Source organism: Aspergillus pseudoviridinutans, assembly GCF_018340605.1.
Source record: "Aspergillus pseudoviridinutans IFM 55266 DNA, scaffold_1, whole genome shotgun sequence".
Taxonomy (NCBI): Eukaryota; Fungi; Ascomycota; class Eurotiomycetes; order Eurotiales; family Aspergillaceae; genus Aspergillus; species Aspergillus pseudoviridinutans.
In genome coordinates this window covers 2,132,506-2,157,568 of record NW_025091281.1, presented here as the reverse complement: position 1 = coordinate 2,157,568, position 25,063 = coordinate 2,132,506, and the positions used below count along the sequence as shown (strand labels likewise).

At 50.3% G+C, this 25,063-nt stretch overlaps 12 protein-coding genes across 12 annotated transcripts; 5 read left to right on the top strand and 7 right to left on the bottom strand.

Annotated features, from left to right (window-relative positions):
* Positions 1-539: 539 nt before the first annotated feature.
* Positions 540-2,286, top strand: Asppvi_000773 (histidine phosphatase family protein; the record flags this gene model as incomplete). Its single annotated transcript, XM_043297079.1, has 5 exons — positions 540-611; positions 686-1,478; positions 1,534-1,651; positions 1,713-1,814; positions 1,872-2,286. 5 exons carry the CDS (start codon positions 540-542, stop codon positions 2,284-2,286), a joined length of 1,500 nt encoding a protein of 499 aa, XP_043153014.1.
* A 97-nt stretch (positions 2,287-2,383) lies between these two features.
* Asppvi_000772 (NAD-dependent succinate-semialdehyde dehydrogenase) lies at positions 2,384-4,147 on the bottom strand (the record flags this gene model as incomplete). The annotated part of the gene is made up of 4 exons (XM_043297078.1): positions 2,384-2,501; positions 2,554-3,823; positions 3,878-3,965; positions 4,028-4,147. The coding sequence occupies 4 exons, from the start codon at positions 4,145-4,147 to the stop codon at positions 2,384-2,386; spliced, it is 1,596 nt and encodes a 531-aa protein (XP_043153013.1).
* Positions 4,148-4,963: 816 nt separating this feature from the next.
* Positions 4,964-6,796, bottom strand: Asppvi_000771 (uncharacterized protein; the record flags this gene model as incomplete). Its single annotated transcript, XM_043297077.1, has 1 exon — positions 4,964-6,796. One exon carries the CDS (start codon positions 6,794-6,796, stop codon positions 4,964-4,966), a length of 1,833 nt encoding a protein of 610 aa, XP_043153012.1.
* A 589-nt stretch (positions 6,797-7,385) lies between these two features.
* Positions 7,386-9,552, bottom strand: nop7 (mRNA-binding ribosome synthesis protein NOP7; the record flags this gene model as incomplete). Its single annotated transcript, XM_043297076.1, has 3 exons — positions 7,386-9,292; positions 9,374-9,472; positions 9,531-9,552. The coding sequence occupies 3 exons, from the start codon at positions 9,550-9,552 to the stop codon at positions 7,386-7,388; spliced, it is 2,028 nt and encodes a 675-aa protein (XP_043153011.1).
* Positions 9,553-9,853: 301 nt separating this feature from the next.
* Asppvi_000769 (GPI-anchor transamidase subunit GAB1) lies at positions 9,854-11,353 on the top strand (the record flags this gene model as incomplete). The annotated part of the gene is made up of 5 exons (XM_043297075.1): positions 9,854-9,995; positions 10,062-10,126; positions 10,186-10,388; positions 10,440-11,062; positions 11,115-11,353. 5 exons carry the CDS (start codon positions 9,854-9,856, stop codon positions 11,351-11,353), a joined length of 1,272 nt encoding a protein of 423 aa, XP_043153010.1.
* A 45-nt stretch (positions 11,354-11,398) lies between these two features.
* Positions 11,399-12,489, bottom strand: Asppvi_000768 (N-terminal L-serine N(alpha)-acetyltransferase NAT4; the record flags this gene model as incomplete). Its single annotated transcript, XM_043297074.1, has 2 exons — positions 11,399-12,138; positions 12,378-12,489. The coding sequence occupies 2 exons, from the start codon at positions 12,487-12,489 to the stop codon at positions 11,399-11,401; spliced, it is 852 nt and encodes a 283-aa protein (XP_043153009.1).
* A 973-nt stretch (positions 12,490-13,462) lies between these two features.
* Positions 13,463-13,726, bottom strand: Asppvi_000767 (uncharacterized protein; the record flags this gene model as incomplete). Its single annotated transcript, XM_043297073.1, has 1 exon — positions 13,463-13,726. The coding sequence occupies one exon, from the start codon at positions 13,724-13,726 to the stop codon at positions 13,463-13,465; it is 264 nt and encodes an 87-aa protein (XP_043153008.1).
* Positions 13,727-14,525: 799 nt separating this feature from the next.
* Positions 14,526-15,670, bottom strand: Asppvi_000766 (C-3 sterol dehydrogenase/C-4 decarboxylase family protein; the record flags this gene model as incomplete). Its single annotated transcript, XM_043297072.1, has 2 exons — positions 14,526-15,270; positions 15,342-15,670. 2 exons carry the CDS (start codon positions 15,668-15,670, stop codon positions 14,526-14,528), a joined length of 1,074 nt encoding a protein of 357 aa, XP_043153007.1.
* A 775-nt stretch (positions 15,671-16,445) lies between these two features.
* On the bottom strand, positions 16,446-17,763 carry Asppvi_000765 (aldo/keto reductase; the record flags this gene model as incomplete). Its single annotated transcript, XM_043297071.1, has 7 exons — positions 16,446-16,618; positions 16,682-16,827; positions 16,880-16,935; positions 16,991-17,272; positions 17,327-17,431; positions 17,493-17,639; positions 17,695-17,763. The coding sequence occupies 7 exons, from the start codon at positions 17,761-17,763 to the stop codon at positions 16,446-16,448; spliced, it is 978 nt and encodes a 325-aa protein (XP_043153006.1).
* A 1,108-nt stretch (positions 17,764-18,871) lies between these two features.
* Asppvi_000764 (uncharacterized protein) lies at positions 18,872-19,388 on the top strand (the record flags this gene model as incomplete). The annotated part of the gene is made up of 2 exons (XM_043297070.1): positions 18,872-18,964; positions 19,020-19,388. 2 exons carry the CDS (start codon positions 18,872-18,874, stop codon positions 19,386-19,388), a joined length of 462 nt encoding a protein of 153 aa, XP_043153005.1.
* An 812-nt stretch (positions 19,389-20,200) lies between these two features.
* On the top strand, positions 20,201-21,452 carry Asppvi_000763 (zinc-dependent alcohol dehydrogenase family protein; the record flags this gene model as incomplete). Its single annotated transcript, XM_043297069.1, has 4 exons — positions 20,201-20,362; positions 20,439-20,828; positions 20,904-21,350; positions 21,408-21,452. The coding sequence occupies 4 exons, from the start codon at positions 20,201-20,203 to the stop codon at positions 21,450-21,452; spliced, it is 1,044 nt and encodes a 347-aa protein (XP_043153004.1).
* A 536-nt stretch (positions 21,453-21,988) lies between these two features.
* Positions 21,989-24,989, top strand: Asppvi_000762 (putative raffinose synthase protein Sip1; the record flags this gene model as incomplete). The annotated part of the gene is made up of 2 exons (XM_043297068.1): positions 21,989-22,183; positions 22,287-24,989. 2 exons carry the CDS (start codon positions 21,989-21,991, stop codon positions 24,987-24,989), a joined length of 2,898 nt encoding a protein of 965 aa, XP_043153003.1.
* Positions 24,990-25,063: the final 74 nt, after the last annotated feature.

Sequence of the window (25,063 nt, the reverse complement as noted above, 5' to 3'; positions counted from 1 at the left end):
AGAGGAGATGGGGGGACGATATTCATCTACTATTTGAACCATGAAGGAAGCCTTATCGACTGTATCACGGTACGGTGCTTGGTTGGATTCGGCACAGACATGCTTCATTGAACATATGGTTTCGTTGTGATACTCGGGATATGCATGGTCAACTTTATTATTGGTTACTGGTTCCGGCGCTCGTGGTATTTTGTACATTAGACAACTGTCTCACTATGTCACTTCTTTCAGAAGACCATTCTCCTCTACATCTGTTTCGTCTTGGATCCATGCACTCGTCCAACCAACCCCTTCTCAAAGCTGCCAACTTATCCAGCATTCTGCACCTCGAGCTTAAGTGACCTCCAATGCTCTCAGAAGAAGAGCGTCCGAATTCAGATATGGTGTCGCTTCAAGTTGTTACGAGATTTCACCCCTACCACCAAAATCGCGCTGTCACTCTATCGCAGGCCACTGCCATTGTGGATGAACGAGCAATAGCATGCGCACAAGTATGAATCAGTGACTTTCTTGACATAGCACGAGCAAACTTTCCTTTGATGTTGCAAAATTGGGCCCGGGATATTGTCGCTCCCGTGGCTCAAGAATGCGAGATGAACCCCTGCCCTCAGGTATGCTTGTTCTAGGACTCGCAACATTCTCACTAATGCCTGCGACCTCTTACCGCGTGTAGACTATCTAGCAGCCGTTGGGTAAAAGCGAGCTTGGACAGTCTTCACATATCATGGTTCGCTGTTACGCGCAACTCCTGGTCTTAATCCCAGCGAGCGCCGCAACACTGCTATTCTCGCAGCAAACCCTTGATGGAAATAACATCCTCAAACATAATGGTGCAATGGGACCATATGTGGACCGTACCAACTACGGGATCAATCGCGACCCTCCGGCAGGCTGTTCGGTTGACCAGGTGATCATGGTCAAACGTCACGGGGAGCGATATCCCCTCGCAAGCGAAGGACCAAAGATAGAAAAGGCCCTGCAAAAGGTCAAGAAGGCTGTTCTGGACGAGCCTCACGCCGATGGTGATCTAAACTTTGTCAAGAATTGGACCTACTTCGTCCCTTCAAGTTGCCACTATGACAAGGAAACCACCACTGGACCGTACAACGGTATCCAGGACGCTTACAGGCACGGCGTGGACGCGCGCAATCGATACGGCCACCTTTGGGACGAAGAGACGATTGTGCCTCTGTTCGCTAGTGACGCCGGCCGTGTCGTGGATACGGCTCGAATGTTCGGGGAGGGGTTCTTCGGTGATGAAGAGTATAAGACGAAAGCGGCTATCAATATCATCTCCGAATCGGCTCGTCAGGGCGCGAATGCCCTATCGCGTACATGTCATGCTCGTGACCACAACGCGCAGCGCATATGCGATGCCTGGCCACAGTCATTGCCCCAGCTTGAGGGTGCGGCGCAGCGGCTCAATGCCCAGTATCCCAGTCTGAACTTGACGTCGTCGGATATATTCTGGTTGATGAGTGGGCCGCTCCTTTAGAATCTGCTGGCTTGTTTACCATTTGCTAACCTCACAAGCAATGACATCCTATGAACCCAGTGTCCGTGGACATTCGGATTGGACGGGTGTGTTCACCATGGATGAATGGGTCAGCCTAGGGTATATCTGGGATCTGCACTTTTACTATTGCGCCGGGTATGCCAATGTCACACTTTCAGCCGGTACATGATCAGCGTTGACTTTGAATTACTCCTAGGCCTGGAAACAAGATGATGAGTCCAGTTGGCTCCGTATACGTCAATGCTAGTCTCGCTCTTCTCGAGCAGGGACCTTCAGCCGGCACACTGTTCTTTAACTTGTATGTGGACCCCCTACCATCTGCCTCCGCAAGTTCTGCTGATATCCATACCTGCAGTGCGCACGATACCGATATCACCCCCATCATCGACGCACTGGGTATCCTCAACCCCCCCGAAGATCTTCCAACTGACCGTGTCGCCTTCGGCCATTCATGGTCGAGTAGTGAGCTGGTGCCAATGGGAGGCCATCTCACCATGGAGCGACTGAGTTGCAACGCCACGGCAATCTCGCCTACGGGAACGTATGTCCGATTAGTCTTGAACGAAGCCGTAGTGCCGTTTCGTGCCTGTCAGTCTGGTCCAGGCTATTCCTGTCCCTTGGAGGAGTATGCCTCGATTCTGAAGCAAGATTCACCGGATTACGTCTCGCAGTGCGAGATTCCAGAGTCGAATCCTCAGCATTTGAACTTCTGGTGGGATTATAGTACGTCGACTACGGATAATCACCGTGATGAGACAAAGTGTGATTAAGACGTTTGATCAATGGCCGATATTGTCATTACTGTGACTTGAAAATTACAGATTCCCATTCAAATGTTGTCCAAGTATCCCGTATGATTTAGCCTCTCTACGACTGCAATGGCTCACCCATACCTCCAAAAGTCACGCTCTTGATCGTAAGGAACTCGTCGATTCCGTACTTGCTGCCCTCACGGCCGAAGCCACTCTGCTTAACACCACCGAACCTAGTGAAAGTTAGCACAACGCAGTAGCATTCGGTCCGACAGGGACACTTACGGAGAGGCGACATCGCTAATGAGTCCTGTGTTGACCCCCACCATACCGACCTCCAGCGCCTCCGCAACCCGGAAAATACGCTTGACGTTACCACTGAAGAAGTAACCCGCGAGTCCGACCTCGGCACTATTGGCCAGCTCGACAACCTCTTTCTCGGTCTCAAAAGGGAAAATTCCAGCCACGGGGCCGAATGTCTCCTCGGAGGCTATCAACATATCCTTGCTCATCTCCGCGAGGACAGTCAGCTCGTAGAAGGTGGGGCCCAACTCGGGGACTCTTTGGCCTCCGGCGACAAGCTTAGCTCCCTTGGCTTGAGCGTCCTTGACGTGCTGGTCGACTTTCTCGGCGGCGCGCTCGTGGATGAGCGGGCCGTGAGTGACGCCATCCTCGAAACCGGCGCCCAGCTTGAAATCCTTGACCTTTGCGGCGAAGCGCTTAACGAATTCATCGTACACGCCTCTCTGAACGTAGATCCGGTTAGCGCAGACGCAGGTCTGGCCGGAGCTACGGAACTTGGAGGAAATGGCTCCGGCGACTGCGGCATCGAGGTCCTCGACATCATCAAACACAATGAATGGTGCGTTTCCGCCGAGTTCCCAGGATACCTTCTTTATAGTAGACGAAGCCTGCTTCATGAGCAGTCTACCGACATTGGTCGAACCGGTGAACGAAACCTTCCGCACTTCAGGATGAGTCGTGATCACCTCTCCCACCTCCGGTGTGTTTTTCAGTGAAGTCACGATGTTGACCACGCCCTTAGGAATACCCGCACGATGAGCCAGCTCTGCAAGAGCATTCGCGGTGAAGGGTGTTTCGCCAGGAGTCTTGCATACAACCGTGCAACCAGCGGCCAGAGCCGGTCCGATCTTTCTTGTGATCATAGCAGCGGGGAAATTCCACGGAGTGATCAAGCCGCAGACACCGACGGGCTGCTTCAACGTCATAACTCGGTTACCGGGAACTGATGCGGGGATCGTGTCGCCGTAAACACGGGGTGCTTCTTCGCTGAACCATTCGAAGAAGCTGGCTGCGTAGTTCACCTCGCCCTTGGCGTCAGCTAGGGGCTTCCCGTTCTCCCATGTGATCAATGTTGCTAAATCTTCTGCATTATCCATCATCAATTGGTACCATCGTCGCAACATGCGGGCTCGCTCGCGCGCTAGGGTTGCGCGGAACTTGGGAAAGGCAGCTGAGGCGGCCTCGATGGCCTTTTCTGTGTCGAGGACGTCGAATTCGGGACATGTGCCGATAAGTCTTCCGGAGGCGGGATCTAAGTTGGACATGGGATAAGTTTCATTCTAACACAGGAGAGCAATAGCCTTACCATGAACTTCGAATGTCTTTCCTGACTCTGCGTCTACCCATTCTCCGTTGACATAGGCCTTCTCAATGAAGAGAGACTGGTCTTTCAGCTAAAGCAGCAGTTGTGAGCTCGTTCCCATAAAATGCAAGCCTCAATCAAGAGCGTCCTTACCGGAGGTACAACATGGCTTTTTGAGTATAATCTTTTGGCATGAAGCGTAGGAACGGCGAAGGGATACCGAGCTCGCGATCTCAACAATTGCCGTGAAACCGGACGGATAATCCTCTCCATGGTGATAAATGATGAACCCTCAAAGGGACTAAGTGGCCTTCAGTCGCACAGGGATCTCAGGACAACAAAAAACGATAATCGATATGATTCTCCTCGCTATCTCTGTATGCGGGGAAGGTCGTGAAGCTCTTCCACCAATGGAGTCCTGGAATGTTAGGGAATGAAAAGACCTTAGAAATGCTTTATCTACTGGAGAAGGGGATTAAGTTATCTTTATACTTTCTAGAATCGAGAAAAATATGGATCCAGCGATGAGTATGTAAAATAAATGCTAATCGTAGCTCCGAGGCCGTCAAGCATTCATTACCACTCCGTCAAGCGGGGAGCTGTCCATCACGTGGGTCGACGTCATTCTAGCACTCATTTATACCACAAACTCCCTGATATTCCCATGCTGGACTTGATTATTTGAAGAATACGAAACTGTGCACGTTGTATATTCGCCAATTACAGTGATAGACAATAGCTGCTCTGTTGAAGATCAGAGTCCTGTTCAACAACCCCAAATTTCGATATCAAATACATCACCGTATTGATAAAACACGGACAGAATTGCGGACCTGAGCTCGGCACTTCTGTCCAGTAATGTTCGATTATTCAAACAGCTCCGGTAGCCCTAGCCAATGGCACAACTCAAGAACACCGACCTACTGCAGTAAATTACAAAATGTGACCGAAATAGTTTACCTTATCAATGAATCGCCTAAAGGGGACCATACAGCTGATGCACAGGGTTGATCCATTAGCACCTGAATCCAGTGGATATCTAGTGTTCGAACTTGGTCTTCAAATGCATTAATTTCAGCAACATGTTTGCTAACCGCTCACTGACGGAGCGCGGGACCTGGCGGTTGAAGACTTGACACTGGCGCTTCTGGACCGGTATCCGGCATGCATTCGCTTCATATGCAAGTTGAGATTCCATGTCCGAGTGAAACCATCGATATGGCGGGGACATGACTTGATGGGACACACTATGTCCTGCTTGCGATGCTGCCCTTTGCCTTTGAGTCGTGGCGTGCTTCCAGCTGCCTCCGATGTTGGACTCACGGGACGAGAAGTTGAGCCAACTGTAGACGCTGCACGGGAGCGCGCTTTTCGAGACTGAGCTCGACTAGGAGGGGAAGACTCAATTTGTGGTTCTGGCTCTGGCTCATCGGGCTCGTCCTCGACATACTCCCATTTGTTGACATATCCCTCCTTCGAATGCCGTAGCTGACCCTCCCTGAAGGTCTGGAATTCCATATCCTCGCTGAAAAGAGCCGCACATCTGCGAGCGGTTCTCATAACCGCAGCATGCGGCAGGCCTATCATGGAAGCAATACCTAACACTTCGCTCCAGTCGCGAAGTCCCCGACGAATGCGACTGGCTGATCGCCTGCGATCACTATCAAAGGACCTTCCACGAGAACGAGAGGCAGTGCGTGCGCTCGACGCAAGTACGCTGCGAGATCGGCCTGTCGTGGATGTGGCCCGCATGGAGGATCTGCGAGTTCGTTTGCGCCCTCTTGACTGACTCCTTTCTCCCTTCTCGCCCTTCTCGCCCTTGCGCCTTTTCCTGGAATGAGATGCATTCGAAGCGACACTCTCCGTGTCACTTTGCCATTCACTGGCAGAGCTATCGTCTCCCGCCACTCCACCTTTGCGAGCATGGTGCAGACCCATCAATAGCTGGTCGAATCGGGTAAGTATGTTCCGCGTAAGAGGTCGTAGCTGTCGTCGAGATTTGTCATCATCGGCTTGGACTACCGGACGAAGTTCGATGGCATCCGTAGAGTCGACGTCACTTTCCCGTTCACTCTCTCTACCGGTGGTTTCGTCGTTCGTTCTGGACATAGATCGTGCCCTCCGCTTTGAAGTTGAACCGACGCCTTTAGTCGTCCAGTCTCTCGCCTGAAACCGATCCTTGGCAGTCTTGAGCATGATTGCTATAATTGACTCTTCCAGCTCCGCGCTGGGCCGAGGATCCGGCGGCATTCTCAATGTCCATTCATCATCAATTTGTCTTCGAAGATGCTCTCCTGCACGAGGGACTTCCGTCGCCGGTACAGGCCACGCTGTCCAACGTTTCGAAGGGACAAAAGCTTCCGTTTCGTCCAGCTGCTTATCACTCTCTAACGCTTGCCGTGCAATCTCACGTGCCCTAACCCGTAAGGCAAAAGCATTGTAGAGATGAGCGGCAAGGTCTCTAGCTCTGAGTTCCTCTAGTGCCTGTGCATTCTGCCGGTCTTCAAACGTAAGCTTTCTCCACGTAGACTCAGGCCCACGGAACCTATTAGGTCTGTATGAGGGCGATGACGGCGGACTGTCAGGGTGTTGCTTGCTAGGCGGAGCCACTATTGCGGCCTTCTTCTTCGATAATTTGTGCGAATCCCCATCATTGCTCGCCTCATCGTCGGACACAGAACCGTCGTCCTCACTTTCGACATACGTCTCGTCATCTGAGTGATCGTTTTCAGTCAACGGAACCTCTTCCATGTCAACGTCTGAATCATGCTGATCCAAGCGATCTCCGCTCTCTTGTGTCTCGGGGTACAGTTCCAGATCAGCCACATCTTGGCTACTTGGGCCTCCGAATAACGATCTGTACGGTTGTGCTGATTGGGGAGGACTGAAGCGTGAGGGCTGGCTTCCAAATACCGAGGACATTTTTTTTAGTCTAAGACTTTCATACGCCTCTAAGTATCAGGAATGTATTGACTGATAATCACTTATACGTGGCGCTGAAGTAATATGATGAAAATTGCCCGTCTTTTAGCATAGTAGTAGGGCCAAAATCAAGTGTGCCTTGTCCGTCGGATCGGATCATGACCTCATTCAGAAGCGTTGGGTAGAAGGTTGCTAAAACAGCGCAAGTTCCTCAGGAGTAGAATTTCAGCGGACATGGCTTGAAAACATGGCTTTTATTGCGGAAAGATCTCGAGACTTATGCGTTTTGATTACATGTAGGAATTCGCATCCAGACGAGAACCAGAAAAAGAAATTGATATCACGTGACATACGAACAGCTACAGCCTCAGGTTCCAGGATCGAGTTTTGGCAGACCTACTCCGTATGTTTGAGAATATAGAGATACGGTTCGTACAGATACCTGGAGGAAAATCTTAATATACGACGTTTATATGCTGAAATTAGTACAAAGCCAAGGAATGACGCCATAAGATTGAATGTCCCCAAATTCCAGAAAAGGATATCATCTTGTCGCCAAAAGCATGCTCCTAACTTTTATCTAATGGACTCATTTTTCCGCCTCCTTCTCAAGCTTCCTCCTCTTTGAACGCAGCTTCGCCGCTTCCTCGGATTGCTTCTTGTTCGAGTAGATCATCTTCTCAAGCAACTTGCGCTTCTTACGGCTCATCATCATCTTCTGTCTCTCCAGCTCTTCCTCCTCCTTGCGCTTCTTGGCAGCGATCTTCTTAGCCTGGGAAGACTTCTTCTTGGATGCGTCGCTAGTAGCACCGTTGGAAGAGAAGGGAAGACCAGCAGCCTCAGCCTCGAGTTCCTTCTGGTGCTGCGTGCGAGCCGCTTCCTCTTCGTCCTCTGATTCGGAAGCAACCTCTTCATCTTCAGATCCACCAAAGTCTTCATCTTCTTCTTCACTTTCGCTCTCGTCATCGTCGGTACCGGCAACATCCATACCACCGTCGACAGACTCGTCCTCATCTTCACTTTCCGATCCAACATCTGCCTTAGCTTCGGCCTTCTTATCGTTGGGCGCTTCTTCCATCTCCTCGTCACTGCCCTCCTCTAACTCGGCCTCGCCTTCTTCTTCCTGCTCGGCCAGGCTGGCTCGAGGATCGTAGCCGCCTCTCGAAGGCTTGACCCAGGGGCTTAAGTGGGGCGGAAGGGTAGCACCGGGTGCATACAAATCTGGACGGACAAGTTTGCCCTCATTGATGCAATCCCAGACCCACTGAGGCTGGACGTAGGTTCGACCAGGAATCCGAGTACCGGGCTTCACCTTCTGAACGGCATCAGGACCGTCCTTCGAGGCAGCAGGAATAGCGGGAAGAGAGGACTCGGGCAGTTGAGGTCTGTCGACGATCTGGTGAGTAATGCGAGTATCTGTCTCATCGTGAGTGAAAGCACCGTCACCGAGCACGGCATCCCAGCCGATCCGCTTGCAGCCGAAAGCCCGCAGAATGAACTCAAGGGGAGCCCTAGGTGCCTCCCGTGAAATGTAGAATGTGAATGGGGCGAAGAGCGATCCAGCCTCGCTTCCACTCAAGTCGGGCTGGGGGAGTGTATCGGCTTCTGGGGCTGCGGGCTCGAACTTGTCGATCGTTTCGCTAGATTCCTCGGTCGTCTCGGCAGCCGGCTCCTCCTTTGCCTGATCCAGTCCTGCTGATTTGATCACGTTGTCGACCTTAGCCTGAATTTCCTTCGAGACCTCCTTGTTAGTGGAGGTGGTTGCTTGTGTGTTACCAGCCTCGATGGCCTTCGGGGCATCGCCGACACCACGGCCCTCAAGGGTGAAAGCCGCCAATTCCGCCCCATTTTCGTCGCTTCTGGTGTCAAACTTGGGGGGATATCTCAAGCCAATCGACGAATACAATCGGAAGTTCACGAATCCAAGCAGAGTGGTGTAGAAGTCAACGAATGTGGCCATGATACGGTAATCGACGTCGCCGTTGACGCGCTGCACGAATCGGTAGGGAACCAGCCACATAATGTCCTGTCCTTGGATGGTAGCCTGATAGTAGATACCCTTGATCGAAAGGAAAGATTTGCGCAGAGAGTTGGTCGTGATCAAGTAATGCTGAAATTCGTGGCAAAGCCGTTGGCAGAGGGCAATAGTCTTAGGAGGAACGTGGGCAGTTGAGGGAAGGTTGGCAAAGAGGAAAAGAAGTGACAGGGCATCATCCAGATCTCTCAAGGCATCAATGAAAGTGGGATAGCGTTCCTTGATGACATGGTCCAATGTGAGCTTGGGGGCATGGTTCTTCTCCAATCGAGCTGCATCGCCGACTTCTCCGCGTCCAAGAGATCGTGCAATCTTCTTCGCAACGGCTTTCTGCTCCCGGAATTTTCTGAGTAGGGGTTCATGGAGAAGATATTGAATGTCCTTGGTGTAGTAGAAGGTGGTATTCGGGGTCGATGTTTTCGAGGCCTTCTTCTTGTTCCGAGGCTCACGAGGATAGATACCTAATCCGCAAGGACAATCGGATTAGAATCGGCGGCCACATATAGACACGGGAAATGGAGGATCGAATTCACTGAACATACCCTTGAAGATACAAAGACGACGGAAGTCAGGCAGAGAGATCTGAAGCTTGCGAACTGCCTGAGTTCTAGTAATGTAGTTTTTGGCCTGACCAGAGGTACCTGAAAAAAATGTCAATTGAAACTCAAGAGCGCAAAGAATATGGTTCGATAAGCATACCCTTCTTCTTGATTTTACCCATCTTTGCGGTGTACGGCTGTTGAGCGAAAAGTTGTTGATGGGGAGACTTTTTCTCTGATAACCAGAAAAATTTCTTGATAACTATTTTTTCCCTCTTTTTCTTTTTTTCTCCAATCACAGGCTTAGTTGGCCCGTGCGCTGCGGAAAAGGGTAATGCGCGGAGTCTTGGCGCGCCAGGCCGAAGGACAGCTGGAGCAATACAAGCCTGGAGCCACTGTGAGACACTGACTGAAAGCCAGATAGTGATGGTCAATTATTGATAATTGCTATGCTGCGATTGTCAATCCGTTGTTAAACACATCATGCCAGTCGATCGACGGAAAGCCGCCGTGTTCGGCGGTGCTTTCGTCTTGCGGCTTCTCCTCTTGCTCCTGTTCCCCTCGCTGCCGGACCTGCTGACGGGCAGAGTCGAGGTCTCTACACCAGTGAACAGTTTCAAAAGACGTGAGTTCTACACGAGCGTGTTTCCTTCTGTTCCTGGAATGCTCGAGCTGACATCTCTATCTCCAGTTCAAGAAGGCCTCTTTCTTTACACTCGGAATGTTTCCCCTTACGACGGAGGCGTCTTCCATCAGGTATGGGGCCCGGGATCTGCTCTCTTTGGTATTTGCTAAGTCGCGATACCGTGATTTAGGCGCCGCTTCTTCTCCCTGTATTCGCCCTACTACCGAATGCTAGAGACTGTCCGTTGGCGACGGCGGTCTTTTACGCTCTGATTGACCTTGTTAATGCAAATGCCTTGGTTACCATATCCGACTCCAACCAGGCGATATCGGGAAGATTGTATACAGCGTTGCGAAAGGATATCAAGTGGAGTGGGGTAGATGTGGCAGCATGGTAGTTACACTCTGCAAGTTCCTGCATGGCTACGGTCCTGACGGATTACAGGTACCTTTTCAACCCCTTCACCATTGCCGCCTGTCTGGGCCGATCCACAAGCGCCTTTACGTCGACCGCAATCCTTTATGCTCTGTCCAATGCCGTCACTGGGAACAGCTTCAATGCCATGCTCGCTCTAGGATGCGCGTCATATTTGTCGATCTACCCGGCCCTTCTGTTTGTTCCGCTCGTGCTTTTGTGTTACGATCGACGTGCTCAAGGCGCGAAACCTCCATCTGGAGTTGCAGTCTTCTCCATTCAGCACTTTGGCATACTTTTGCTGGGCGTCGGGGGGCTTCTAGGCCTATCTTACTTAGTCGTCCCAGACTTTCGGCAGTTTATCTCTGCAACATATGGTTTCCAATTGCTTGTCCCCGACCTGACTCCTAATATTGGCCTCTGGTGGTATTTCTTCATCGAAATCTTTGATTCCTTCAGAGAGTTCTTCCTTGGCGTCTTCTGGCTCCACCTAACGGGCTACGTCGGTGGTCTCACCGTTCGATTGCGCAAGCAGCCTCTTTTTGTTCTGACTTCCCTTATGGGCATCTTCGCCGTMTTCAAGCCGTATCCTAGTATTTCGGATGCGTCCTTGTACTTTGCGCTTCTTCCTCTCTACCGGCATTTGTTCCCATGTAAGTTCTGGGAGTGTCCCACTGGCGGTTTGTTTCTGCTAACCACAAACAGTGATGCGCTACACCTTTTTTGCCATTTCCGCTCTTCTGTACGCCACCCTCCTGGGGCCTGCATTCTACTACTTATGGATCTACGCTGGATCTGGCAATGCCAACTTCTTCTATGCGATCACACTAGTGTGGAGTCTGGGACTCTCCATCCTATTGGCAGACACAATCTTTGCTGCTCTCAGAGACGAGTGGGAGCAGGAGAATCCAGAAATGCGGGGCAAAGACGTTAGACAGGTCTAGATCAGGGTACCATAGACCTTTCAATATCGAACTTCGAAAGGATTTTCAACCATCGTCATTCTCTTGTGTCGACTTCTGCTTCAGAGATTCAGACATAATGTAGTAGTCAGGCTCCACTTCTCCTGTCCGCAACCGAATCGACCTGGGGGAGTTCTCATCCACCTTGTAACCGATTGACTTGTAAAACCGCAAAGCGCGATGGTTAGACCGAAAGCAGGTCAACATAGCCTTCTCCAGGCCAATTTTGAGCCCGATTGAACGCAACAGCATCATCAGATGCATTCCAATTCCCAGGCCCTGAGCCTTTGGCGCCACGTGCACCTCGTAACAGTAGATTACTTCCTTGCCATCCTCGTACGTGACCATAAACGAAAGGAACGCAAGTATCTCTCCCCTCTGGAAGGATATGCCGTCCGCGATAGTCACTTCAGGTGAACCTGACCGGCTTCGTCGATGAATAAGGTATTTCATATCAGGCAATCGCATCTCTTTTCGCTTGCGAGCTGCAGACCATCCCGAGCTGGACGCCCTGTAAGCATCTGCCGATGTTTGCTCGACGAGATTGAAACACACGTCGAATTCCTCTTTGGGAATCGTACTGGATGAGTAGACGTCAACGGTGCAGTGCACTTTGATGTGAGGCTTATCGCCGTCATGTTGCTTGTATATCCCCTTTGGACACCATAGTAAATTGTAATCAAGGAGCTCTGGGTCGATATATAGCGAGGTAAATTGCTCGATTGGTAGACTGTTGGTGCGCTCTACCAGAGGTATTGACTTGGAATCTGTAAGTGCGTCAATACGAGTCTTGATTCAGTTGTATCTTTTAAGTCCAGAATCTTTCAGATAAAGATTGAGCGAAGAGTACGGGGTGTAGCTTTGAGTGAAGGGAGTTGGGTCCGTCACGACACAGCAGAAAGGGGCAGATAAAACCATGATGAATCCAGCGTTCTGCGTTCATCCAGGACCACAACTCTGGACATCCATAGACATATCGATAATCACGGCTCGGTGAGTCACTCACCTTTATTCTGATCATCAATTGCCTTCCCTGTCAAGCTACGTCGAGTGGATTTTCGCTGTGATGACTGTTTTGCCTTGGGTTTTGTCACTCTGCCTTTTTTGACGGCTGGCATTTTGATACCGCTTCTCTCAGATCTATTTATCAGAATTCATGGCAACAAGTATCATAAATATGTGGGTATTATTTCTGGTGATCAAGCCATTTTGGTGTGTGTTTGGCTGTCTTAAGAGGTCGATTTTCACTTAATCATCAATGCTCGCCAGTTGGTGTTTGACGCCTTGTCACTCCCTTTCTCTGCTGTAATCACACTTTGAATCAATGCTATCTTAGCCCAAGTTCAACCATTCTTCGACCTTGATCATTCGAACCGAGAAATTGAATATTCTTCCAGCATACTGGCCTTGATAGATGCAGATAGCACGTTTTATCGGGTCTTCATAGCGTTCTTTTTTCACTCTGGGCTTATCAATATAGGTTACCTTCGATTTGTCGACTGGTGTGTTACAAGAAGAGATAGTTCATACTCAAAGGCTTACACTATATGCAGTGCATCTTATTGCACACAAATAGCAAAACACAAATTGGTAGTGGCATGGTGACAAAAACGCAGTTTTACTTTCAGAGAGCAATCTCTTCTTGTCGCCGTCTGATGACGAGCTTCGCCGAAGGATCAGCCCCTCTTTCGCACCGTCGGTGTATAGCCATCGGCCAGTTTGAAATCATACTTTAATAGAATATGGCTCAAGGCGATCTTGACACGTTGGCAGAGAAGAACCGTGCTGGGCAAGCGTGCTTCCCATAGCCGAATCCGAGGTGCTCTGGAGACGGCGACACTAGCTGGGCCGAAGTCTCATGGCCGGGAGTCTCGCGTAGTCTCAAAATCGATAGGTATCGAAAGCCCCCGGGTTTGGGTAAACGGCTGGATCCCACATTTTGTGGCTAGAGACGAGAATGGAGGAGCCCTTGGAGTGAGTGTGCCTCGGACAATATGACATCCTCGAGCGGCGAGACGTCTCATTGAAGCTTGGCGAGGTCAGTCTTTTCTAGTATCACGAGATATAGACACTTGACAGGGGATAGAAATGCTAGCCGATGTTGATCGGCTTCAAACATTGACTTTCCAGCACACTGTCCATAAGTTTGAGCTTATTTAAGGCGGTCTTCCTCCATCCTTCTTCCTGGATGACCGCCACAATTTCCTCGGAAAGCGCTTGGATAACATCCTCATGACCACAAAGGTCGGGGAGGACCTGCTTGAGCATGTCTGACGTAGTGTGGGTGGCAACCGATGAGAAGGCCATTTGCGCTTCCGCAGGGGGATGGGGCCGACCTTTGACGCATTCCTCCATCCACTGCATAGAATCATCCTAGCGTTTTGGTGGCTGATTTGCCCTCCTGGCTGCTTCTAGGTCCCTGCTCTTTCTTCCAGCACCGGAGTTATGATTTACGCCGCTTCCTTAAGTTCCTCGCGGATTTTATGGCAGGGATGGCAGGAAGTTGGCCATGATGGGGCGTATCAATCTGGGCCAGAGCCGGAGATCCACAGCGGCTAGGAAGGTATGCACGGTATAATCGACAGTGATACGCAGCCAGTCTGGGTTACGACAAATCTTGTCCGCAAAGAAGATTTTTGACGAGAGATGGGCAACCATTTGAAGAATGCTCGGCTTGAGAGCCACGTCATGCTAGTCTGACCTGATCAGTACTTGTGAAACAAATGGAGAGATAATATGAAGGCATATGTGATGCCTACGCATCCAGAAGATCGAAAGTTCAGCGGTAAGCTCGTCCCCAAGTGTGGCCTTGTACAGTTAGGGCCTGCTAAGATCTAACTATTAGCTCAGGCTATGCTCTATTTAATTTCTACATGGGCACTGAACTTAATTCCAGGATTGGCAATTACTTCGAGTTTTTTTGGAGTACGTCTATGTGTGCGCTCTGCTTTCAGATTGCTGGGCATCATTATGGCCTTGAAGCGAAGCCAAGCACCCCTCAGCTAGGTACACATCCTAACAAAGCTCGAACTCAGGTCAAATAAGCTGCATTAAAAAGGTATGTCTAAGAAAAGAAACACGCCTCTGTAAGGTAACCATAATCATACACGATACAACCTGGTTGTCATTTCTGAAGAGATACACAAGGCTAGACTCATTGCCCCTTTTCCTTCGCATTGCCTGTGTTTAGAGGGGTGCTTTGTGCTGCCATCCGCCGTCTAACACAATCTTCAACCGCAGTCCTTAGTCCGTCCTCAAGCCCGACCAGAGGCTTATACCCGAGTCTTTTCTTCGCCTTGTCAATGCAGAAATACCTTGTCATGCAGCTGAGCCGGACTTTGGTCCTTGTCAGAGGTGCTTGGCCTAGGCGAAGAGCCCAGAAGATCCACTCCAACAATCCAGCCAGCAGCAACGCCCACGTTCGACTGATCACCCATACTTGTTCCGGCCGCGTTGTGTCCCCTGCAAACCCCCAAACCAGCCGTGTAAAGTCCCAGAAGCATCGAGGTTCATCATTGGTGATAAAAAATGCCTCGCCATCCACCTTGGCGTCGTCCTCAGGGAGGTTGTTTTGGCATCTGACCAGCGCGGCGGCAGCAAGATAGTGACCGTATGCCACGTTCGTGTTCTCGGTAAAGTCGAATAAGTTTTTGTTATCACCAATCTGCACCTTCGTCTGGCCTCTGAAATAAACATGCAGAATACCAGGGAGCACGACCAGGTCGCCGACACCAAAGATACCGGAAGGCCGGATCGCGCAGGTCAGGAAATGGGGCGAGGTGTCAGTGTCTACCGACCGACGATTCTGTGAAAGTACATATATCTCAGCAAGAGCTTTGGTGTGAACGTAGAATTCCGGTTGCTGGTCGCCGAGAATGATGGGGTAGGTCTCATCAGCACTCTTCAGATCAGTCTCGCGTCGCTGATAACACTCGCAGAGCTTGTGTAGACAAATGAGTGTGTTCCAGACTCTTGCGCAATCTGGACCAAGTTCCTAGTGCCCTCCACGTTGACTTTATACATGATATGACTTGGTGTGTCGAATTTGGGACTGGCGGTGTGAATTACGACATCAGGTTTGACACCATGGAAGATCTGTCGCATCGCGTTGACATCTGTAAGGTCTCCTAAGTGGTATGTAACACCATTAAGAAGATGAGAAGGCTGCCGAAGATCAATCGAGTGTAGACTTTTGCAACCACGCTGTGAGAAGAGCTGGAGGATCTGGCTGGCAAGACCACCACTGCCACCAGTCACGAGAACCGTGCTTCGGCTTAAGGAAGAATGCTCTTCGGTCATGGTAAATAAAGATGTACTAGAGAATTAGCATGCCATAAATGACCTGACGTAGAAACGATGAAGAGCTGGTGGTAGAGATTGGGATAGAGACACTCAACCAGTGTTACGCAAATAAAGGGGCAACTGCTACCTGTCTACCTATCTTCAAGCCTATTAGATATAATGTTCCTCCGTTCCGAACGCAGCTAGAGTTCCAAAAGCTGCATAATTATGTCAGACATGCTCTATTTGGAGGGCAATATTGGTTAAATTGAAAGTGGGAGAGGCCAAGGCCCTGAAAAGGTAAGACTGGTGAGATGCAGGTGCATGGCACTCATGTGGGTACAGTACTTATCCATGAATGGGACATATATATAGGTAGTATATAGCAGCACAAAGTACAAGAAGTGGATCTAGAGATTCCGTACTCCGTAGACGACTATATGTAGATCCTAGTCATCTTTAGCCCGCCACTACGCAGTCGTGGTAGTAAAACCATAGTATCTGGTTGGTAGATAAGCCTAGACCCTACCACCGTAACAGCGCCAGTGTCGCTACGAGCACCATGGTTTCAGGTAGCCATGGAGCAGTCTGCTGATTCAGTGTTTCCCCTGTACGATGGTTCAAGACGGACTTCTACACTCGCATGGACATATTCATTGCAAGAAGTGCATTAACTGACTCATTCCCATCTTGAAGAATTAAGCCCCCAGCACCGACCCCATCCATTAGTGTATCGATCGTTACATATATATATGCCCCTCAGCATCTATAGAACATTTAACCGCTACGAGAATTATGTGCTCTCACTCTCCCTGAGCTTCGCTGCATGCTCCTCTGCGCGTCTCTCGGCTTCCTCAGCGCCCAATTCCCCAAACACATCCACACCCCAGCGGAACGGATAGCTATATCGCTGATGGCGGTCGAGTTTGTTGAGGGCTTCGAATTCCGCATCAGGAATGATGAAGTCTGATGGAGACGTGCTGGTCAGTCAAAGAGGTTCGAACACTGAGGGCCGGGTTGAATAGGTACCTTGAAAGTTGCTCTCAATCCGAGCTGGGGTGACACTCTTTGGAATAACAGCGGAACCACGCTGGACAGCCCAAGAGATCAGCAATCCTGCAGGATCTTTGCCCAGTCTTTTCGCTATTTCGATCACGGCGGGGTCATCGACAACACTGTTTGACAGTTAGTTCACTCCGTCAGCGGTGGTATGAGGATTTGGTATACCGAGGAGCACCGAAGATATTGTTGCCAAGAGGGCTATAAGCAACAGGTAGAATATTCTAGGAGATAGTCAGCAAGTTCTGAATGCCATTGTAGGAGATCGGTGAGACGTACATTCTCTTTCAGATACCGAAACAACTTGGGCTGAAGGAGGTAAGGATGAGCCTCGATCTGGTTGACCGCCGGAGGAATCTCTGCTGTCTTAAGTAGTTCCTCCATCTTCTCGATGGTGAAATTGCTGACTCCAATACTTCGAATCTTGCCAGCCTTGACTAGCTTCTCCAATGCCGCCCAAGTATCGCCGATGGGAATGTCCACTAAACGGAATCGTTTTGTGGCCGGGTCAACGGGTTGGAAGGTGTCGGCTGTATGTGTAAATGATATGGGCCAGTGGATCTTTTCATCCATCAGTAGAGATACGTTAAGAGTGTAACTGAGTTACGGACATACCAGGTACAAGTCCAAATAATCCGTCTGTAGATCCTTGAGTGTCCTGTCTAGCGCTTCTTCGACATGGCTCGGATGATGGTGCGTATTCCACAGCTTACTCGTTAACTGCAGAGGGAAATGAGATACTTCGTCAAATGCAATTGAGGGAACTATGATTGGAACCAACAAATATCTCCTCGCGAGGAACACCGGACTTCTTCCATCCCAGTCCTACTTCGGCTTCATTCAAATAGACCGCAGCACCGTCGATATGGCGGTATCCCACGCGAAGAGCTGTCGCAACGGCATCTTCTACCTCGCGAGGCGCTGATCGCTGTCAGCTCATTAGCAGTCAGATTCATATAGCTCGAACGTTGACCTCTACTAACCCAGGTCCCTAGACCAACAGCCGGGATCTCATACCCAGAATTGAGCTTGAATTTACGCCCTAGAGACATAATCGATACGTTCTTGAGTTCAAGAAAGATAGGGTATGCAAGCAGCCACCCAGAGATGGGATCAATGCAAAATGATCGGTTCTCAAATTAGTGAGGGGATGCGCCATGCTGCTGACTGGTTTACCCCTTACCCCGCATGCAATGCAGATCTCGCCAGCGATAAGACTATGTGGATTCTATGCGAGGACATCTTCGGTCAACAAATTTCTGAACAATAGATCTTAACGACAAAGCATTCACTTCGTCGTCTAATGTGTCTACTCACTTGTGCGATGGTAATACCCGTGAAAGAAACTCCTTTTCCTTTGATACCCTCTTCCTCACTTCGGCAATTGACAGGCATCCGGCAAGGTAATGCAAACTTATGGCCTCTTTCAGTCTTTCTCTATCTTGATTACTGAGATACAAACCACCTATATGAGGGTTTATTCTCCATAAGTCTCGTGGATAACCAGCAGGTAGCCCTTACTTCCAATGATCGCTGATAGCGAGCGGTCTTTCTTGGAAGTGTTGGTTGCCGAATCCACTTGGATTTCCGTTCACTTTGCTTTGATCGCCTGTGACATGAGATTGGACAGCATCACGCGATGGTCTGTGTGGCTACGACAGCAGCCCAGAGACTGTCAATTAGGTATATATAGAGCCAGGATGTCTGGCAGATGGTCCATCGAGCAATCGTTGTGTGGGAAATAGAGTACGCGGAACAACAACTGCCTTTACACTGCGCCACAGCTCATCCACTTTCTCTGGTACTTCCACCTACTCTACTGGCGTTGGACTTCACGGCGCGCTAGAAATGTCTAATGAGGAAGGAAAGGCATCCTGTCTCGGGCGAGTATCTTGCACATGTTGGCAAGTTTTCCTGCTAATAGCGAGATAGATACTTGGCGTCCGATACGGTTGCCTTAAAATCGCCAGGATCAACATGCACGATCAAGATCCACAAAGATCTCTTGAAGTCCAAGTCTAAAATCTTCCATGCGGCACTCACCAGCGAATTTTCGGAGGGCCAGGATGGAGTGTATCCCTGCTCAGACAGGACTCATGGGACTCTTGCGCGCTTTGTTGAGTGGACACTCGAGGCGACTATCCGGCATCAGTGATCAGCATGGATCTGGTGCAGAAGAAAGTCAAGATCTCTGATGATGCTGACGAGGCTGATGCACCATCAGAAGTAGCTGCCAATGTGAGCGAAAGCACGGTGTGGAGCTTGACAATCATCCTCTGCTGGCTCACCTCCGGCTTTATATTTTCAGCGACGTGTACCTCATCTCGGAACTGAAGCAGTTGGCCTATGGAAAAATCTCACTGCATGCTTCGTGGATATCAACAGACCCCAAACTCTCGATCCACAACGTGCGGTCATCTCTGTCTTGCGTGTCGCCTCCCTCAAGATTCAGCCCAGCGACAGTCTCTTGGACTGGCTGGCCCATTATGCGGCATACACCGTCGATCAACTTCAACATCATCCCTCTTTTCACGATCTTCTTGAAGCCGCTCCTGCCCTGTGCTCGAGCATGATGAATAGATTAAGACCGGCTTCAGCTGCTCCTTGGCAAAGTCAGACTTCGAAACATAGATTCCCACCCTACAAGCCGGGCAGCTATGAGGAACAATGTGAGTGACCTTGAAGGTGGGTAACATGCGTGAGAAACTACGGCTGTTGGTACGAGCCACACAAGCTGCGTGGAGAAGTCCTGAACAAGAAGTCCGGTTTTTCCGGTGTTGAAGCGTTCTTGGTACTTGATACTGGCCTTAACATCGTTGCTGGGTGACAGATTATTCTGTCAGATTGGTTCGTGGATTTGCCGGAGTGGAGAGAGAATTTCTAGAATGAATCAAGTTTCGGGACATCTCTTCGTCGTACGTCGCTGAAAAACTGGCTAGACAAATGGTAGAGTAAGATGAAGACGGTCATACATTCACCGTTCTACTGTTCATCCTCTAGCGTTGATGATTATCAATCGGAACAATCAGAAAGATATCAGTCAAGGTGCAACTGCCGGCAATTCGGTGACTCGGTGTTTGAAGGTATCCACATCCACTTTCGGTCCCTTGAGCAGCTAGAATCAACACCACCTTAGGAGACACCCGGCAGTCGTTGCCCAAACGATATCCAGCAAACTGAGCAAAGATGGGCCGGATTTATAAGCAGACTGAACTGAGGATCTCACAAGCATTGATGATTTGCTCATCCACTAAACCTAGATATCTCGGATATCCCCCGGCACCGTTAAAGATGGCCCGAGTCGGAGAGTTATCAGTGTGCGGTCATAGCAGGTGGAGCTCCCTTACGTCAAGAACTGTAGCTCGAGAGTTTGAATTAAAATAACTGCTTGGGCCTCCCTGATCAGTAGATTTCTGGCTAGCAGCTTGATTTCGATCGCGACACCTTTTCAATTGACAAGCCCGGGACTCGACGCCTTACATACGAAAAATGGCTCCATCAACTATGAAGCAGTGGGTTGCTGTGGATAAGGAGAACGGTTTTGATAGTCTTAATTTTGAGGAAGCTCCGGTGCCCAAGTGTGGTGAAAATGAGGTCCTCGTCATGCTACGCGCTGCGTCGCTCAACTATCGTGACCTGATCATCCCCAAGGTGTGTCATTTCATCAACACATGAGATTGCAATGAGGAAACAAATCTTATGTCGCTGACACTTATGATTCTGACAGGGGATGTACCCCTTCCCTCTCGATTTACCCGTCGTCCCCGGTTCCGATGGTGCCGGCGAGGTCGTCGAGGTCGGGTCGAAAGTGACCCAGTTCAAGAAAGGCGACAAGGTGGTGACCTTGTTCAATCAATTCCATCAGTACGGTCCTGTCGATACGCGGAGCAGCAAATCCGGTCTCGGTGGTGTCCTCGATGGTACTCTGCGCCAATATGGTGTTTTCAACGAAAATGGCCTGGTCAGGGCTCCCAGGAATCTGAACTTCCTCGAGTCGAGTACCCTTACCTGCGCTGCTCTCACCAGCTGGAATGCTCTGTATGGCTTGAACGCTCTTAAGCCGGGTGAGGTCGTTCTGGTACAAGGAACGGGCGGTGTTAGCCTGTTTGCCCTGCAGGTACGTCTTCAAGCTGATGCTAGCCGCATACTTGAGCAAGGAACATGCGACAAGCTGACAATATCCCTGGAATAGTTCGCTAAAGCAGCTGGAGCTACTGTTATTGCTACGACCTCATCTGATGTGAAGGCCAAGAAGCTCAAGGAGCTTGGAGCGGACCATGTCATCAACTACAAGACGAACCCCAACTGGGGTGAAATTGCTCGCTCTCTGACTCCCGACAACGTCGGTGTCGATCACATCATCGAAGTGGGAGGCGCTGGAACTCTTGGGGAGAGTTTGAAGTGCATCAAGTTTGAGGGCACAATCAGCATCATTGGTTTCCTAGGAGGTGTCGATCTCAAGGGTCAGCCTAGCATGCTTGAAGCACTCAACCATATCTGCACCATTCGGGGTGTATATGTCGGAAGCAAGGCTTTGATGAACGATATGATCAAGGCCATTGAGGTGAACAACATCCACCCCGTGGTTGACGAGAAGGTTTTCCGTCTCGATCAGGCCAAGGAAGCTTATGAATACATGGTGAGTCTTCTTTCGCTTGAGGGTTATTGAGAATAGGGCGCTAACGGCAAGCAATAGTGGGCTCAAAAGCATCTCGGAAAGCTGGCAATTGAAATTGATTAAACACGAGCGTATCAGACTATGCGAAGGCTATTAATGATGAATACAACAAATTTGAATGGATTGTCAGTGCATGTGTACTACCATAGCCCGTTGCACTATCTAGAGTGATGTGATTAATGCCAATCGACGTATGATGCCAAGCCATCTCCATCATTCCTGGGTAGTCTTTTTAACGTTCTAATTCCCTTATCTACTCTGCATGGACACTAGGCAAAGATATATTAGCTTTCTTGTACTGTCTAGAGAGGTACATTTGTAGATGGATAACTTCTCCGGAACACCATGAGAAGCTGGAGGGGCGTCACTGCAGCCTGCACCTTCCCCTCATCTTGCCCACAACACGCCACCGCCGCACAACAGCTCATCATGCATCATAACGCCATGATCGTCCAGCATCCCCTTCTCCTGATTTGCGCTTGTCATGAAAATGGGTCCTCTTCACACTACTCCGTACTACTGCAAAAGTAGTGAGGTCTCTCCACTTCTTAGCTCCGTACTTGACTTAATGTTCCCAAGTCTCCCGGTCTACTCTTGAGATGCAGGTTAGCACAAGGAATACGTCGACTCGGCCCATCATCGGTCCGGGTCGCCATCAGATGCCATCACAGCTTCACTTCTACCGTCCCGCCCAAATGAGTCTGTTTGCGCGTGTGACGTGCTACCCGCCTCTGGGGCAGGTCACTTGTATACCAAGGGTACAGAATACATTGCAGTCGGAAAAGGACGATACGGTGAGCTTATTACCATTGATTTTGTGTCCATCTCACACTTGAGGAGAGCTGCCTCTCTTAATCCGTTCTACTACAAACAATCAAATAAGCTAATGAACAATAGCTTCGCTTTACCGTGGTAATTGAGTCAAGCAGCTTATTCCCAGAGCAGCCTTGGGAAGCCCAGATTTGGCATAATCTCTCCAGTTCCGAATGGACGGCACTCTCGCTGAAGAAATGTGAGCCCATTGTAGCCCCTCTGATGAACGGGGACGAGGAAGATTATAAGTACCGTCGCTATGTCTTCTCCGAGGAAATCGCGCTCCCTGCTACCGGGGGCTATGCACACTTCACCGCTCGATTTCGAGCCACTCCAGAGGCAGAATGGCAATGGGTGAACCAACAACGCCATATCAATGACGGGGAGCTGGTATTTGCGGCGCGGAATTCTCGGTTCGATACGGGTGTCTCTTCGTCTGTTGCTACAGATCCCGCTCGGGCACCGTCGTTTAGTCCTTCTGCGATGACATATGGAAATGCATCTACAACGTCAGATAGAGAGGGGTTTGGCAAGTTTTTTGATAATCTGTCGACTGAGATCGAGGTCGAATCGCGTACGAGTGAGGCCCCTGCTTCTCTTCTGTGGAGCGTTTCGGGATCAGTAAAAGCTGCCAAAGAGGGCCAGTCAGGCTTCAAGCGAGTCGCCCTGGGCCAACCATCCTCAATCGCCCGTTATTTCGCCCTAGTAAGGGTATGGATTCCATGGCTAGGGCCTAGACATGGAAAGAAGAATTTCAGCTTGACAGAGGATGCCGTATTATGTTCCTTCCTGCGGACTGACGGTTCCCATCTCGTTCTTCTGGCAGTCTCTGGGATCAGTGATGTCCTGACTGTGCTTGCCTCGAACGAGAAAAGGGAAGTCGTGATTAAGGCTAAGAGCGATCACACTGAAGCAAGCAAGTTCCAGGTGCTTGCTTCTGCCGCCGATGATTTCGAAGTAGCAATGAGCGCTGTCATATACGAAGCTCGGAAAATGGTCAGGCCGTACGCTACAGAGGTATTGTCTGATCGATCACCGACTCCCGTCTCGCCCGTCGACAATGATATTGTGATGGTCGAAAAGGACCCTCAGGCGCAATGGATGTCGGAGTGGTATGATGGCCTAAGCTACTGTACTTGGAACGGGCTGGGGCAGAACCTGACCGAAGAAAAAATTCTTTTCGCTCTTGACTCCTTGAAGGAGCAGGAAATCAAAATTCAAAATCTGATTATAGATGACAATTGGCAGGCTCTCGACAACGAAGGCGAGTCACAGTTCAAGAGGGCGTGGACGCGGTTTGAGGCAGATCCCAAAGCGTTCCCGCAGGGATTTAAAAAGGCCATAGAGACCATCCGCCAGAAGCATCGGAATATCCAGCATATCGCGGTCTGGCATGCCCTCTTTGGATACTGGGGTGGAATTTCGCCCAACGGGGATCTTGCCCGAGCGTACAAGACCAAAGAGGTGCAGATTACGGATCCGGCCACAGGAGGGCCCGGTGCGCACACCTTCGAGAAGGGGTCATTGCTGGCCATTGACCCTGAAGATATTCAGCGCTTTTATGATGATTTCTACAGCTTTTTAACCTCTGTTGGTGTTGATTCGGTCAAAACGGACGCCCAGTTCTTCCTTGATCTGCTGAAAGACCCCGTGGACCGCCGACGGTTTATGAACGCCTACCAGGACGCATGGTCCATTTCCTCTCTGAGTCACTTCAGTACAAGGGCAATCTCGTGCATGTCCATGATCCCCCAAGCCATCTTTCACTCCCAGCTCCCAACGAACAAGCCTCAGATCGCTCTGCGCAACTCGGATGACTTCTTCCCGGAGATCCCGGCATCTCACACATGGCATGTATTTTGCAACGCACACAATGCCCTCTTGACACGGTACCTCAACGTCCTGCCGGACTGGGACATGTTCCAGACGTGCCATCCCTACGCTTCGTTCCATGCAGCTGCACGATGCCTCTCAGGTGGCCCGATATACATCACTGACGAGCCTGGTAAACATGGCCTACCGGTCATTAACCAGATGACCGCGCCAACTATACATGGATCAACAGTCATCCTCAGACCTAGCATCGTGGGACGCACGCTGGACATGTACCACGATTACAACGAAGGCAACATCCTCCGCATCGGCACGTACACCGGTTGGGCCAAGACTGGCAGCGGCATTCTGGGACTCTTCAATATCCACGCCGCGGGATCCTCTTGCATCGTACCCTTGCGCGATTTCCCTGGCATTCATGCAGGTTCAGATGGCCAGTACATTATCCGTGCACACACAAGCGGCAAAATCACCGAGCCGATGCGTCCATCCGACGACAAGGCCCTCGTATCCGTTATACTCGAGCAGAAAGAATGGGAGATTCTCACGGCCTACCCGACCAAATCCTTTACCCTCAAGGGGAGTAGAGGCTGCAACGCGGACGGCTCCAGGCTCACCCACGTCGCTATCTTGGGCTTGCTGGGTAAGATGACCGGCGCAGCCGCCGTGGCGAACAGTGATATCATCATGGCGGAGAATGGCCGCTTGCGTTTCGACGTCAGCCTCAAAGGTCTGGGGACTCTGGGTATTTATTTTTCTGACTTGCAGGATTGGAGTATTGCCCGGAATTTCATGGTGACTATTCGTGGCCGGGCCGTGCCAAGAAAGACGGTTTGGAAGGAAGGAGGTGCTCATGCTATGGTTCTAGCGGTCGATGTTCAGGCGGCGTGGAAGGCAATGGGATTGGATAGTGGATGGAGCAATGAGGTCCTTGTGCAGGTCTTTGTTGGATGATCGTTTCATGTAGTCCGGATAGGTTTCGATCAGCAGCAATGAAATGCTTTGTCCCAGAGTCCAGTCCGCTGTAG